At 47.2% G+C, this 15,092-nt stretch overlaps 1 protein-coding gene across 8 annotated transcripts in view; it reads right to left on the bottom strand.

Moving 5' to 3' along the window:
- CNKSR2 (connector enhancer of kinase suppressor of Ras 2) overlaps nt 1-15,092 on the bottom strand; it is a 246,863-nt gene that overhangs the window by 53,949 nt on the left and 177,822 nt on the right. For all 8 annotated transcript variants that reach the window (XM_068144773.1, XM_068144776.1, XM_068144771.1 and 5 more), the window contains 3 exons: nt 6,363-6,411; nt 5,396-5,568; nt 3,949-4,022 (listed from right to left, as the gene is read on the bottom strand). In XM_068144773.1, coding sequence (XP_068000874.1) covers nt 3,949-4,022; nt 5,396-5,568; nt 6,363-6,411 — 296 coding nt within the window. The remainder of the gene's footprint in view (nt 1-3,948; nt 4,023-5,395; nt 5,569-6,362; nt 6,412-15,092) is intronic.

Below are 15,092 nucleotides of genomic sequence, written 5' to 3'. Positions count from 1 at the left end.
CTGCCTGGTGAGGAGAGGCTGGGAGCCCCGCGGCTGTTAAGTATGGAGAGGAGAAGGCTGAGAGGGGATTTAATCAATGTCTATAAATATCTGAGGGCTGGGGGTCAGGAAGGAAGGGACAGGGACAGGCTCTGCTCACTCGTGCCCTGGGATAGGACAAGGGGCAATGGATGTAAACTACAGCACAGGAGGTTCCAGCTCAACATGAGGAGGAACTTCTTCACTGTGAGGCTCCCAGAGCATTGCAACAGGCTGCCCAGCGGGGTTGTGGAGTTTCCTTCTGTGGAGACTTTCCAGCCCTATCTGGAAGTGTTCCTGTGTGACCTGTGCTGGATTCTATGGTCCTGCTCTGGCAGGGGGCTTGGACTCAATGATCTTTTTGGGTTCCTTCCAACCCCTGACATCCTCTGATCCTGAGTGTCTATGTAAATATATGAGAAGTGGTTTTAAGAAATCAGGGCTATGAAATTTTTATCCAGGAAAGCTACTGCTAGCAAAGGTACCCTATGATTTGGGACAAAAAGATTCCCTCTAATCCACTAGAGTCTGATTAAATGTTATGCAAGTGAAAGCAGATGCACCGAGACATCTGCTCAGCTTAGAAAGACATCATCAAGTTACCGAGACCCAAAGCTTGACTTCTTAAACTTGATACAGCATCTGTTCCATGGATTCTTAATGACCTTTTTGCCTTTTCTTTTTATCTGCCACCCAAGCAAGGAATTTTAATAGACTCATTTTATGTTCTACTACCCACTAGAAACCAAATCAGGTGGAAAAAAACCTCAACCAAACCCAAACCACCCAAATACCAATTTAAGCAGGGTACAAGTCTGAGAAATGAGTTGGCTTTATCCTTCTGCCCCAATAAAAAGAGGATAAAAATGAAGCACTTCAGCAACATTGTCCAAGGACAGAGGACACTAAGTCCAACCTGATCTTTCCCTTTCTTTCTTTCTCTCTTCCTTCCTCCCTCCCTCCCTCCCTCCCTTCCTTCCCTCCTTCTTTCCTTCCTTCCCTCCTTCTTTCCTTCTTTCCCTCCTTTTTTCCTTTTCTTTCTTTCTTTCTGTATTTATTTATTTTTAAACCAAGGGCACTTTCTGCCCTTTGAGACAGCCAAGAAGAATGGAGTTCATTTTGCAGGGATAAATAGACCAACTGATACAAGGTCAGTGCCTTCTTTAGGACTTTCTGTGCTACAGACCACACCATTTCATTTTTGTAATTGGTTGGTGGGTTTTGTTTGGTTGGTTTGGGGGTTTTTTTGGTACAAATTTCAGGGACTCCACAGTTTTGATAAATTTAACAATAACCTTTAACAAAAGGTTATTTACTTTAACTTTAAACTTTAACAAAAACCTTTAGGAGGCACAAGGTTTTCACCAGCACAGGCACCAGGACAGGTTAGAATAGAACAGAACAGAACAGAACAGGAAAGAATAGAATAGAACAGAATAGAATTATCCAGGTTGGAGAAGCCCTTTGAGTTTAGGGACTGCCTTGCTGGTAAGCAGCTCCACAGAGAAACACCTTAGAGTGATGGTGGGCAGCAAGTCCTGCAAGGGACTGCAATGTGCCCTTGTGGTCAAGAGAGCCAATGGGATCCGGGGGTGCAGCAAGAAAAGTGTGGCCAGCAGGGCTAGGGAGGTTCTTCTCCCCCTCTACTCTGCCCTGCTGAGACCACACCTGCAATACTGTGTCCAGTTTGGGGCTCCCCAGTTCAAGAGAGACAGAGACCTGCTGGAGAGAGTCCAAGGGAGAGCCAGGAGGATGATTAAGGGACTTGAGCATCTCCCCTGTGAAGAGAGACTGAGAGCCCTGGGGCTGTTTAGTCTGGAGAGGAGAAGGCTGAGAGGGGATCTGATCAATGTCCACCAATATCTGAGGGGTGGGTGCCAAGTGGAAGGGACCAAGCTCTTTTGGGTGGTACACAGTAATAAGCCAAGGAACAGTGGACACAAACTTGAACAGAGAAGGTTTCAGCTCAACATGAGGAGAAACTTCTTTACAGTGAGGGTGCCAGAGCCCTGGAGCAGGCTGCCCAGAGAGGTTGTGGAGTCTCCTTCTGTGGAGACTTTCCAAACCCACCTGGATGCATTGCTGTGCAGACTACCCTGGGTGATGCTGCTCTGGCAGGGGGTTGAACTGGCTGATCTCTGGAGGTCCCTTCCAACCTCTAATGTACTGTGGTACTGTGAACACTGACTGTAAAAATACCTCTGTAGGAGTATGGACCTCTCACACTCCTACATGTGCTTGGATGTGCATCTAAATAAGAAATGGATTTGTGCCATGACACAAATCTGGACAGCAGCACCCAGAACTAGGTGAGAGGAAAAGTCATTTGAGACCTTTAGATCATACCTCAAAAAAGAAACCAACCAGCAAATCACTGTCATTCTGGGGTTTTCAATGCTGCCTCAGGGCTGATACACTGTCAGCAAACTCTGACAGGATGCTAACTCATTTGGAGTTACATTAAAGGTTGATGCCTGGCCATAAACATGGGGGTGTTCTGTTTTACTTGGATGTTCTGTTCATTATGCTTGGAACTCTTCATTGAATTTCAAGGTATTACAAGCAACAATTAATAAAAGCCCCAACCTAGGAAGAAAACAGAAGAAGAAAGGAAATCCAGGAAACTAAAGGGACAGATGCAGCCAAGTAGCCTTCTTGCTCATGATTAATTGTGCTCTATTCAAGCACTGTGACTCATGATGAATTGAAAAACCCTTCTTCAGGGGAAATGGCACACAGGAGCCACACTCAGTTTGCCACTACAGGATGAGCTTATTCTGTGATACAATCAAATGATCCTTGCAACAGTGTCTATTATGTCAGTTTTTTAAGGCAAAACTTTGGCCTTTGTTCAGCTTTTTCTACTACATCTTCACATTCTGCCACTTTATTTTGCTCTGCCTGGAGTACTGTGTCTAGCTCTGGAGCCCTCAGCACAGGAAGGATGTGTTCCAAGGAGACCTAATTGTGACCTTCCAGTATCTGAAGAGGGCTACAAGAAAGCTGGGGAGGGACTTCTGAGGGTGTCAGGGAGTGATAGAAGTGGGGGAAAAAGAACAAAACTAGAAATGGGTAGATTCAGCTTGGATGTTAGGAAGAAGTTGTTCCCCATGAGGGTGGTGAGACACTGGCACAGGTTGCCCAGGGAGGTGGTGGAAGCCTCATCCCTGGAGGTTTTTGCAGCCAGGCTGGATGTGGCTGTGAGCAACCTGCTGTAGTGTGAGGTGTCCCTGGCCATGGCAGGGGGAACTGGATGATCTTTGAGGTCCCTTCCAACCCCAACAATACTAAGATTCCATGATTCTATGGAACCTATGGGGCTCAGAAAGAATGGCACCCGCTGAGATGGTTAACCTGCCACTGTGCTCTGCTCTGGTGGGACCTCACCTGGAGTGCTGCATCCAGCTCAGGAGCACTCAGTATAGGAAGGATGTGGATCTGATGGAGCAGGTCCAGAGAAAGGCCATGAAAATGATCAGGGGGTTGGAGCACCTTTGCTATGAGGACAGGCTGAGGGAGTTGGGGTTGTTCTAGCCTGGAGAAGAGAAGGCTCCTGGCAGACCTAAGAGCAGCCTTCCAGTACCTGAAGGGGGCTACAAGCAGGCTGCAGAGGGACTGTTTGCAAAGGCCTGCAGTGATAGGATGAGGGACAATAGTTTGAAGTGAGAAGAGATTTAGATTGGATGTTGGGAACAAGTTCTTTACCATGGGGGTGATAGAACACTGCAACAGGTTGCCCAGGGAGGTAGTTGGGGCCCCATCCCTGGAGACATTTAAGGTGAGGCTCGACAAGGCTCTGAGCAACCTGATCTGGTGGGGGATGTCACTGCAGGGGGGTTGGACAAGATGACCTTTGAATGTCCCTTCCAAGCCAACCCATTCTCCCTTCCAAGCCAACCCATTCTGTGGCTGTTTTTGAGCAGTGCTTACTATTTCTTGCGGCATTCACTGGCTCTGTCGATTTTAAATTCAGGAAGACTGATGAAGCCTTCTGCTTTTTCATCCTGCAAGGAGAGTTCCAGATATCACTGTTGTGAAGGTATCAGGGGAAAAAAATCCCACCCACAAAAACCCAACCAAACAAAACAACCAACCCACCACAGTGAACAGCTAAAGACATTTTCACTTGTCTGCTGCTTACATAAGGAACAGTAATGTAGGCTGTGCCCTGGCAAGGCTCCCACAGAAGTCCCTGGGCCCTTTGCCAAGGCAGTGAAGCCAGACCCCTTGGTGTAAAATACAATCTGCAATGCCCACTTCTCCCAAACAATTTCACAGCTGAGCCATCATTTGAAAACACACAAAATGACCAGAGGCACCCAGGCAATTAGCAATTATAGCATTGTAGAGTACTGTTGTAATTAGGTAATTTTTTTTGGGTGGGGGGGAGAGGGGAGGAAGATGGGCTAATTACTGAGCCTACTGTAAGAAATAGGAGGGAAAAGAAACCCATCAATTTCAATGTGGGCTGTTTAGTTTACCAGCTTTCTATAATATCACAGCTAAGAGGCATGACATCACCTCCTAACCAGTACAGGATGGGAGGTGATCTGCTGGAGAGCAGCCTTGTGGAGAAGGACCTGGGAGTCTTGGTGGATAACAAGTTCTGCATGGGACAGCAATTGTACTGAAGGCCAGCAAGTCATGTGGCTTTTATCCTGGAATCACAGAATCACAGAGTGCCAGGGGTTGGAGGGAACCTCCAGAGTTCTTTTTCTACCTTATAAGGAAGAATAAACTGCAGCAGTACAGGCTGGGAGGTGATCTGCTGGAGAGCAGCCCTGGGGAGAAGGACCTGGGAGTGCTGGTGGGCAACAAGTTCTGCATGGGACAGCAATGTGCCCTGGTGGCCAAGAAGGCCAATGGGGTCCTGGGGTGCATTCAGGGGAATGGAGCAAAACTAGAAATGGGGAGATTGAGATTGGATGTTAGGAAGAAGTTAGTGTTTTTATAAGGCAAGACCTATCATTCTTCCCCATGAGGGTGGTGAGACACTGGAACAGGTTGCCCAGGGAGGTGGTGGAAGCCTCATCCCTGGAGGTTTTCAGGCCTGACTGGATGTGGCTATGAGCAACCTGCTGTAGTGTGAGGTGTCCCTGCCCATAGCAGTGGGGTTGGAACTGAATGATCCTTGAGGTCCCTTCCAACCCTGACAATTCTATGATTCTATAAGAAGGATCCAGGGAACTACAGACCTGTCAGGCTGATTTCAGGATAGCAGGAAAGATCTAGGGGTGCTGGTGGCTGGCTGAATGTGATTGTTTGGGTGAATAAAGTTGTCCACATCTATTAGCACTCAAAGCACACTGGTTTCCCACTACACCACGAAACAGCACTCCACAGGCAATTTGCTGCGACAATGAGCACAGATGCTTACCTCTTCATTAATGTACCAATAGAGAGATGTATCCTTCAGGACAAACCAGTATTTTTTCCATTTCTGGGAGAAATAACTCTTGGCATCTTTCTTCTTCCAGAGCCAGCCTTCACAGTCCCCTCGGCCAAGATCTTTACACGAGATCCTCCTTTTGCTTTTACCTGGAATGGGAGCTGAAAGGGACGATTCTATGATGTGAAAGCATTTGACCTGCCCACTAAATAGCACAGCTAGCCAGAACTGGTTTGAGCAAGTTAATTGGAGTTTTTCAACCTCAGTGTGCCATGAATACATTAGCACAACCACCCTTTTCCCACCACAAAGCCCGTGCAAAGGGCCATGAGTTAAAAACCAAACCAAACCAAGGGCAGTTCACATAAGGAAAAGACAAACCCAACACAAACTCAACAGACAGAAACCCCCAAACATAAACCCAAAGCCAGAGAAGACACTGTAGACAAAAGAAGGGCAAGATACTTAAAAATAAGGGGGGGGGGAATGGTTATTTGTCATTTTCAAATTCCCATTTCCTATCAGATTAAGGCACACAGTATACAGATGCACTTTTCAGACTTGGCTGCCAAGAACAGCTATGAAATACTTCATGGGCATTAAAAAAACCCTCTCTTTGCAGCTCCTTTTGCAACTAAACACTTCCTAAGTTCCTTTGTGCTTCTAAATCAAAGGCTGAGAATTTACTATGATATTAATTATCTGGCAGCTCAGGTAATGAGCAAGGGCTGCAGTGAGGCGTTGCATGCATACAGCTGGGACAAGAAACAGCCCTGGCCCTGAAGAAGCTGGAGTCTGGCAGCAGCAGCAGCAAGCTGTGAGACATCAGTAATGGACTAACATCTCTGGGTTCCAGTTAGCAAGTTCTAGCTCCTCAGATACAGCAATATCACAAACATTAAGAGTGGCAATTCCCTCCCTCCCAACATGTGAAGCCAAATTCAGGTTTTCTTACCTTTGTTCTTCTTTTTACTCTTCTGCTGTAGAGAAGACTGTTGAAATGTCTACAAGAAAATCAAACATGGAAGAAGTGAAAATGCAATGCTTGTATGCAAGCAAATTCTTATCAGAGGAGAAGGGCAATGCTGAGAAGGCTGAAGTCACACACAGCTAACACCAGACAACAGACTTCTAGGTCTAAGAAAAATCACGTGATTTAATTCATCTGGTCATATTTGTTAAGCAAAAGCAGAATGAACCCTATTAAAACAGACCACAAATTGCTCTAACAACTGCAGTTTCTCTCTGAAATGGTTCCTCTTTCATTCCATTAAAAAGGAAGGGAGGAAGGTCTCGCTTTGGTTAGTACAAGAATCAAGCTATGCAGCCTGCCTGTTTCTAAATACATCATCTAATTAAGGTCTTCTGAGCATAAATATGCAAATGTTTCAGCTCTGGGCACCTAAATATTTCAGTTCTGGGCCCCTCACTATAGGAAGGTCATTGAGGGGCTGGAGCATATCCAGAGAAGTGCAGCGAGGCTGGAGCCTGGAACACCTGGGCTATGAGGAGGGGCTGAGGTGGCTGGGGGTGTTCAGGCTGGAGAAGGGCTGAGGGGAGACATCATTGCTCTCTACAGCTACCTGAAGGGAGGTTGGAGTGAGGAGGAGGCAGCCTCTGCTCCTTCCTGGCAGGCAACAGGACCAGAAGAAATGGTTCCAAGCTGCAGCAGGGGAGGTTCAGGATGGATGCTAGGAAATATTTCTTCACTGGAAGGGTTGTCAAACATTGGAATGTTCTGCCCAGGGCAGTGCTGGAGTCACCATGCCTGGGGGTGTTCAAGCACTGTGTGGAGCTGGGGCTTAGGGACATGGTTTAGTGTTGACCTTTCAGTGCTGGGTTGAGGGTTGGACTGGATAGGCTTGGAGCTCTCTTCCAAGCAGGTATATTCACAGAACCACAGAATCAACCAGGTTGGAAAAGACCTCAGAGATCATCAAGTCCAACCTATATTCTGTGATATGGGAAGGAGCATCCTACCTAGTGCAGGTGTGAAGGCTTTTATACGATGGTCTCATGAATATCAGACAGTTTGCTGATAAATGAGCCTAATAGTTTTAAAGACACCAATAAAATTCTGCTAAATCACACCTGGGAAAAAGTCTCCCACACAAATATTCTGAAATAGAAAACAACTTATTTTTACCAAATTTTGACCACGCTTTCCCAGGTTTGCCTACATTTCACTCCAGTTGATCCACTCCCATAAACCAACCCATTGCCTTGGCAAGGAGGCAGGATGGAAATTCATAGAATCATAGAATTTATGTCAGGGTAGGAAGGGACCTCAAGGATCAGCCAGTTCCAACCGCCCCTGCCATGGCCAGGGACACCTCACACTACAGCAGGTTGCTCACAGCCACATCCAGCCTGGCTGCAAAAACCTCCAGGCAGGAGGCTTCCACCACCTCCCTGGGCAATTATTCCTTTGCTTTAGATCCTAGCTTATTAAAAAAAAAAAAAAGAAAAAAGGCAATTCCTATTAACATATTTTAACATATTGCATCAGGAAGAGTGTGGCCAGCAGGAGCAGGGAAGTCATTTTGCCCTGTGCTCAGCACTGGTGAGGCCACACCTTGAGTCCTGTGTCCAGTTCTGGGCTCTTCAATTCAAGAAAGATGTTGAGCTGCTGGAAGGTGTCCAGAGAAGGGCAACAAAGCTGGGGAGGGGTCTAGAGCACAGCCCTGTGAGGAGAGGCTGAGGGAGCTCTGGGGTTGCTTAGCCTGGAGAAGAGGAGGCTCAGGGGAGACTTTATTGCTGTCTACAACTCCCTGAAGGGAGGTTGTAGCCAGGTGGGGGTTGGTCTCTTCTCCCAGGCACCCAGCACCAGAACAAGAGGACACAGTCTCAAGCTGTGCCAGGGGAAGTTTAGGCTGGAGGTGAGGAGAAAGCTCTTCCCAGAAAGAGTAATTTGCCATTGGAATGTGCTGCCCAGGGAGGTGGTGGAGTCACCATCCCTGGAGGTGTTCAAAAAAGGATTGCATGTGGCACTTGGAGCCATGGTTTAGTTGTCAGGAGGTGTTAGGTAATAGGTTGGACTTGGTCTCTGAGGTCTTTTCCAACCTGGTTGATTCTATGATTCTATTCTATGATCATTTCTGTCAAAAAAAGTCTGACTCAGATAATAACAGGGTCAGATAATCACCATCACTCCAGGGATGCTGCAAAAATAATTATGTAATTAATCACTCCAAAATTTAGTTTTGCATAAAAAGTGTATTAGTGCTGAAGCAAAGACAAGGCCACATGAGAGCAACTGCTCACCCAAGCACAAATATAGGCTGGGCAAGGAGTGGCTCAAGAGCAGTCTTGAGGAGAAGTACTTGGGGGTGTCAGCTGATGAAAAACTCACCATGAGCCAGCAATGGTCACTGGCAGCCCAGCAGGCAGCTGTGTGCTGAGCTCCATCCAAAGCAGGGAGACAGGGAGAACAGCAGCACAGGGAGGAAATTCTGCCCCTCTGCTCTGCTGAGACCCCACCTGCAGCACTGCCTCCAGTTCTGGTGTAGCCAGCATAAGAGGGACATGGAGCTGCTGGAGCAGGTGCACCTGAGGGCCACAAAGCTGATCAGAGGGCTGGAGAACCTCCCCTGTGGGGACATGCTGAGAGTGTTAGGGCTGTTGAGCCTGAAGAAAAGAAAGTTCCAAAGAGACCTTATAGGGGCTTTCCAGTACCTGAAATGGGGTCTACAAGAGAGCCTAAAAGGGGCTTTTTACAAGGGCTTGTAGTGATAGGATGAGAGGGAATGGATTGAAGCTTGAGGAAGGCAGATTAGCCTGGAGATTAGGAAGAAATTCTTTCCAGTGAGGGTGGTGAGACACTGCAACAGGTTGCCCAGGATGCTCTCTCCCTGGAGGTGTTCAAGACCAGGTTGGATGAGACTTGAGCAAACTGGGCTGGTGGAAGGTGTCCCTGCCCATGGCAGTGGGGTTTGAACTGGATGACCTTCAAGATTCCTCCTAACCTAAACCATTCTATGAATCTATGAAATTCTGAATGTGTGAGTGTTAAAACCTCTTATTTCAGCTTACTGTGAACCAACAGAAAAATAAACACTTTGGTGACACTTGATAAAAACAAATCCACGCACAAGCACTGACAGCCCTGTGATCCCAAATCCTGTTTCCAGCCCTGTGATCCCAAATCCTGTTTCTAGCACAGAAGACAAGCCCTGACTCCATCTTACAAGGCTCCCTTCCCACTTCAAAGGGCTGCTTTTTCATCTTCTACGCCCCAGTTCCCACACATTTGAGCTCAAACACAGGAGGCCGAGGCTCAGCTTCCAAGGACGTCTTGCCTCACAGCTGAGACATTCTCAAGCAGCAAATACTTGGCCATGGGGATGAATTAGCAGTAATAGAACAATAATTAAGTGTAAAATAAACAATTAACTGACGTCCTGGGTGTGCTGATCCCTTAGAGACTGTATCTGAAGAATGCTACTCAACTGTATTGCCAATTCAGGTGTTCAAATTAGATAGAATAGAATAGAATTAACCAGGTTGGAGATCATCAAGTCCAACCCATCACCCAACACCATCTAATCAACCAGACTATGGCACCAAGTGCCTCATCCAGGCTCTTCCTAAACACCTCCAGTGATGGTGACTCCACCACCTCCCTGGGCAGCACATTCCAATGGCCAATCTCTCTTGCTGGGAAGAATTTCTTCCTAACATCCAGCCTAAACCTCCCCTGGTGCAGCCTGAGGCTGTGTCCCCTTGCTCTGGTGCTGGTTGCCTGGCCTCATACGGCCTCCAATGTGAAGAAACAAGGAGCCCATTTGTTTCCTTGCCCTCTCCTGTCTCTTTTTTCCCCCTTCTGCTACCGATACCAATTCAATCAGCACCAGCTCTCAGCAAGCTGGGACAGTAGCTCCATCCCAACTTACGTCACAGGAAATATTTTGACCTGCGTAGGAGTAAAAGAGATATTTATGGCCCAGCAATGACAGAGTGCCTGGGCAGAAAGGTGTAAATAACTCCCTCCTAGATGCTTTGAAAATCTTCCCTACTTCAAAGTCATTGAAAAAAAACTCCAACTCCAAACTTTAGCACTTCTCAGTTCACAGCTCAGACAATTTCATCCCAGAGGAGGCCACAAAGACAATCCAAGGGCTGGAGCACCTCTGCTATGAGGATAGGCTGAGGGAGCTGAGATTGTTCAGCCTAGAGAAGAGAAGACTTTGGGGGAACCTTAGATCTGCCTTCCAATACCTGAAGGGAGCCTACAGAAAGGCTGGAGAGGGACTTTTCATAAGGATGTCCAGAGACAGGATAAGGGGGAATGGTTTGAAGCTGAGGCAGAGCAGGGTTAGACTGGAGCTGAGGAAGAGGTTCTTCAGTGTGAGGGTGGTGAGACTCCGGAATAGGCTGCCCAGGGAGGCTGTGGATGCCTCTTCCCTGGGAGTGTTCAAGGACAGGCTGGATGTGGCCTTTAACCATCTTGTTGAGAAGTGTCCTTGCCCATAGTGGGAAGGTTGGAGTAGATGATCTCTGAGGTCCCTTCCAACCTGAGCCATTCTATGATTCTATCAATAGAGGACTGTACATTCTATAATCAAATCACTTTGTAGCCTTCTCTTGCTTAACAGGCATGGAATGAGCCTTCTGGGCTGGTTTCCATACCCTTTCACCCTTCCATCATTCTCATTACTCTTTCAAGCCCTTGTATTTAATCCTGAAGCCTCCCAAGCATCCTTCCTAAAGCATGTAAGCCAGAACAGGACATAAATTTCCAGCAGCTGGTTAGAAAAGTAACAGAACCTTTCTATTCCTGTTCACAGCCTCTCTAGCTAAATATTTAACCAATTTGAGCCCTAGACTGGAGTGGGAGAATGTTTATTACTGGGGTTTGGGGTTTCCTTCTTTCTGTAACCTCACGTTTCCAAACCACTGATTTGCCACACTGCCATTCCCAGTCTCATCATTTGTCTCTTGCATTCCCTGTTCCTTAGTGTCTAACATTGTGTATGGTTAGCTAAGTTGCAACATGCAGCTTGAGTATGCTTGCTGAATAATCTCTGTCTCTGAAGAAATATCAAGTGTGAAACACCACAAAACAAAGGCTCTGGGCCCTCAAGTTGGGCCCCTGTGACTCCCAAATCCATAGCATGGAGCACTGAAGCTCCAGAAAGCTAAGGTCTGTGGTGAAACAGTAGAAGCCTCATCCCTGAAGGTTTTGAAGGCCAGGCTGGATGTGGCTCTGAGCAACCTGTTCTAATGTGAGGTGTCCCTGCCCATGGCAGGGGGTTGGAACTGGATGATCCTTGAGGTCCCTTCCAATCCTAACAGTTCTGTGATTCTGCTGCTTGACTTTCCTGCAGTAATATTTTCACAGAGCCCAAACAGAACAGCACAACCTCCACTTGGCTTTCTTATTTGTGATTGTGAAAGCAGATGAGCACAATATGAAGGAGCCTTATCTCCAGATGTCTCATCTGTACACTGAAGCTGCAGATGTGAACTTCACCCCTCTCAAGTTCTGAGGCAGCTTTTGGGCAGGAAGGGTAAAATAATGAAGGGGTATCAGTTCTTAGCACAAAGAGAGCAGGAACTTTGGAAGCCTAGCCAGTTTTCCATACAATAGAAAGGCTTTCTCAAATTCAGTTATTACTCTAAATTAGTTCATTAGATTAAACTATAATTAAGGGGACACACACACTAAAAATAATTCTACAAGTGAGTGAAGTTCCTGGGAACTACTTAACTGACTTCAGAGGTTTTTCAGCTAACACTTCACACATTATTTTCACACAGACCTCAGGGCTTCAGGGTGGGGTCATTCCCTGCAAACCCAGCACCAGCTATTTCATTCTCTTTAAGCCAGGGGATGCACAAGCAGCATGCATTAAGTCAGGGCCATTCTGTTTCAAACCCAAATGACATGCAGCCAGAAAAACCCCAAGTGAGGAGGAAATGTAAAATTGCTTCTCCTCTTGTCTTTTTTATGATATCATTGAATGCAATCTGCAGCCTCTTCCCAAGTTATTAGAGAATGCTTAATGCCATCTCAGTGCTGAGAGAATCTTAGAATGGTAACAGAAGCACAGAATGGTTTGGGTTGGAAGTGACCCGTCTGGTGGACGTGGGGAGGCCGGGTGCTGCACTTTGGCTACGGCAATCCCATGCAGAGCTACAGGCTGGGGTCGGAGTGGCTGGAGAGCTGCCAAACAGAGAGGGACCTGGGGGTGCTGATTGACAGCCACCTGAATATGAGCCAGCAGTGTGCCCAGGTGGCCAAGAGGGCCAATGGCATCCTGGCCTGCATTAGGAATAGTGTGGCCAGCAAGAGCAGGGAGGTCATAGTGCCCCTGTACTCTGCATTGGTTAGGCCGCACCTTGAGTACTGTGTCCAGTTCTGGGCCCCTCAGTTTAAGAAGGACATTGAGACACTTGAACATGTCCAGAGAAGGGCAACAAGGCTGGGGAGAGGCCTTGAGCACAAGCCCTATGAGGAGAGGCTGAGGGAGCTGGGATTGTTTAGCCTGGAGAAGAGGAGGCTCAGGGGTGACCTCATTGCCCTCTACAACTACCTGAAAGGTGGTTGTAGCCAGGAAGGGGTTGGTCTCTTCTCCCAGGCAACCAGCACCAGAACAAGGGGACACAGTCTCAAGCTGCGCCAGGGGAGGTTTAGACTCGAGGTGAGGAGAAAGTTCTTCACCGAGCGAGTCATTCGGCATTGGAATGTGCTGCCCAGGGAGGTGGTGGAGTCACCGTCCCTGGAGGTGTTCAAGAGGAGATTGGACGTGGCACTTGGTGCCATGGTCTAGTCATGGGGTCTGTGTTGATAGGTTGGACTCGATGATCCTCGAGGTCCTTTCCAACCTAAGTTATACTGTGATACTGTGACCTCCAAAGGTCATCCAGTCCAACCTCTTCTGCAGTCAGCAGGGACGTTCTCTACTAGATCAGGTTGCACAGAGCCTTGAATATCCCCAGGAATGGGGCCCCAACCACCTTCCTGGGCAACCTCTTTGACTGCACCACCCTTATGGTGCAGAACTTGCTCCTAACATCACTGCAAATCTGCTCTTCTCTAGTTTGAAGCCATTGACCCTCATCCTATCACTCCAAGCCTTTGTAAACAGTCTCTCTCTAACCCTCTTGTAGGCCGCCTTCAGGTACTGGAAGGCTGCTATTAGGTCTCCCTGGATCTTTCTCCAGGCTGAGCATCCCTATGTGATGTGCTGCTTCAACAACATTTGATGTTCTTCTTTAGAAAGCTGTGGGCAAGTCACCAGAATCATGTAGAAACATAATTCTGTCAAATGGGTTGGGAAAGACAAAGAGATATTAATGGATTTTGGAAGAATGGGGCTTGGTAGTTACCCCAAGACAGCTGGGAGGTCATGCCCTACCTCCTGCTCAGGGCAAGGCTTGCTCTGAAGCTGATGATGGATCATGTTCTTCAGGGTCATCTCCAGCCTAGCTCAAACTATCTCCAAAGAGAGACATCCCACAACCTCTTTATGCAACTTGTCCTAATATTGGCCACCATAATCTTTCCCTTTCTCCAGCTTAACTCTGTGCTGTGGCAAACATGGCAGTAACAGAAAACACTTCTTTGTGAGGCCTCAAGTCCTAAAAATGTAGGTTCATTCCAAAGCCAGAAATGTGGTAGGACTAAAGCAAGCTTGCTGCAAGATGCTGTTTAATCACCCACCCACAAGGCCAGATTGCAACAATATGTTCACTGAATTTTGATTCTCATACATCTTGAGCCTTGACCAAGTCCTTTCACAAAGATCTTGTCCTACTTTCCAAGAATTCTCCTGCTAAATCAGAGGCCAAGCATAAAATGAAGTAGAAGAACAGCTCTCTATATTAAAGTTGTTAATAACTCAAAATAACAAATAAAATGGAAACCAGGCTGCCACTAAAAAGATGAAAGAGGTGAATGCCTGAACCCAAATAGAAATTGTCACTTCTGAAGACAATTTCAACCTGTTTAATCATATTGGGAATTACCTGCTTCCAGCTGCCCAAAATACCACTAGCAAAACTTTCCATTATCCAAAATCAAGATGCCAGTGGATGGTCAACATAGAATCATTTAATTGTTAGGGTAGAAAGGATCTCAAGGATCATCCAATTCCAACCCCCCTGCCATGGGCAGGGACACCTCACACTACAGCAGGTTGCTCACAGCCACATCCAGCCTGGCTGCAAAAACCTCCAGGGATGAGGCTTCCACCACCTCCCTGGGCAACCTGTGCCAGTGTCTCACCACCCTCATGGGGAACAACTTCTTCCTCATGTCTAATCTAAATCTCCCCTCCTCTAGCTTGGTTCCATTCCCCCCCAGTCCTATCACTCCCTGACACCCTCAAAAGTCCCTCCCCAGCTTTCTTGGAGCCCCCTTCAGATACTGGAAGGCCACAATTAGGTCTCCTCAGAGCTTTGTCTTCTCCAGACTGAACAACCCCAGCTCCCTCAGTCTGTCCTCATAGCAAAGGAGCTCCAGCTATGGGCAGGGACACCTCACACTAGATCAGATTGCTTATATCCACACTTGATCAGGTTGCTCATATCCACATCCAGCCTAGCCCTAAAAACCTCCAGGGATGAGGCTTCTACCACCTCCCTGGACAACATATATCAATAATCCCTTGAGTACCCTGAGACCCAGGTTTTTGAGTGCAATAATTTTCTCCTGTAATATGTGATGTTTGAGCTTGCCTTA

This window comes from Melanerpes formicivorus, unplaced genomic scaffold (assembly GCF_026170545.1).
Source record: "Melanerpes formicivorus ecotype bairdi unplaced genomic scaffold, bMelFor1.0.p_v2 SCAF_11, whole genome shotgun sequence".
NCBI classification, from domain to species: Eukaryota; Metazoa; Chordata; class Aves; order Piciformes; family Picidae; genus Melanerpes; species Melanerpes formicivorus.
The sequence above is the reverse complement of the archived record's forward strand: the minus strand, read 5'-3'. Positions and strand labels throughout refer to the sequence as shown.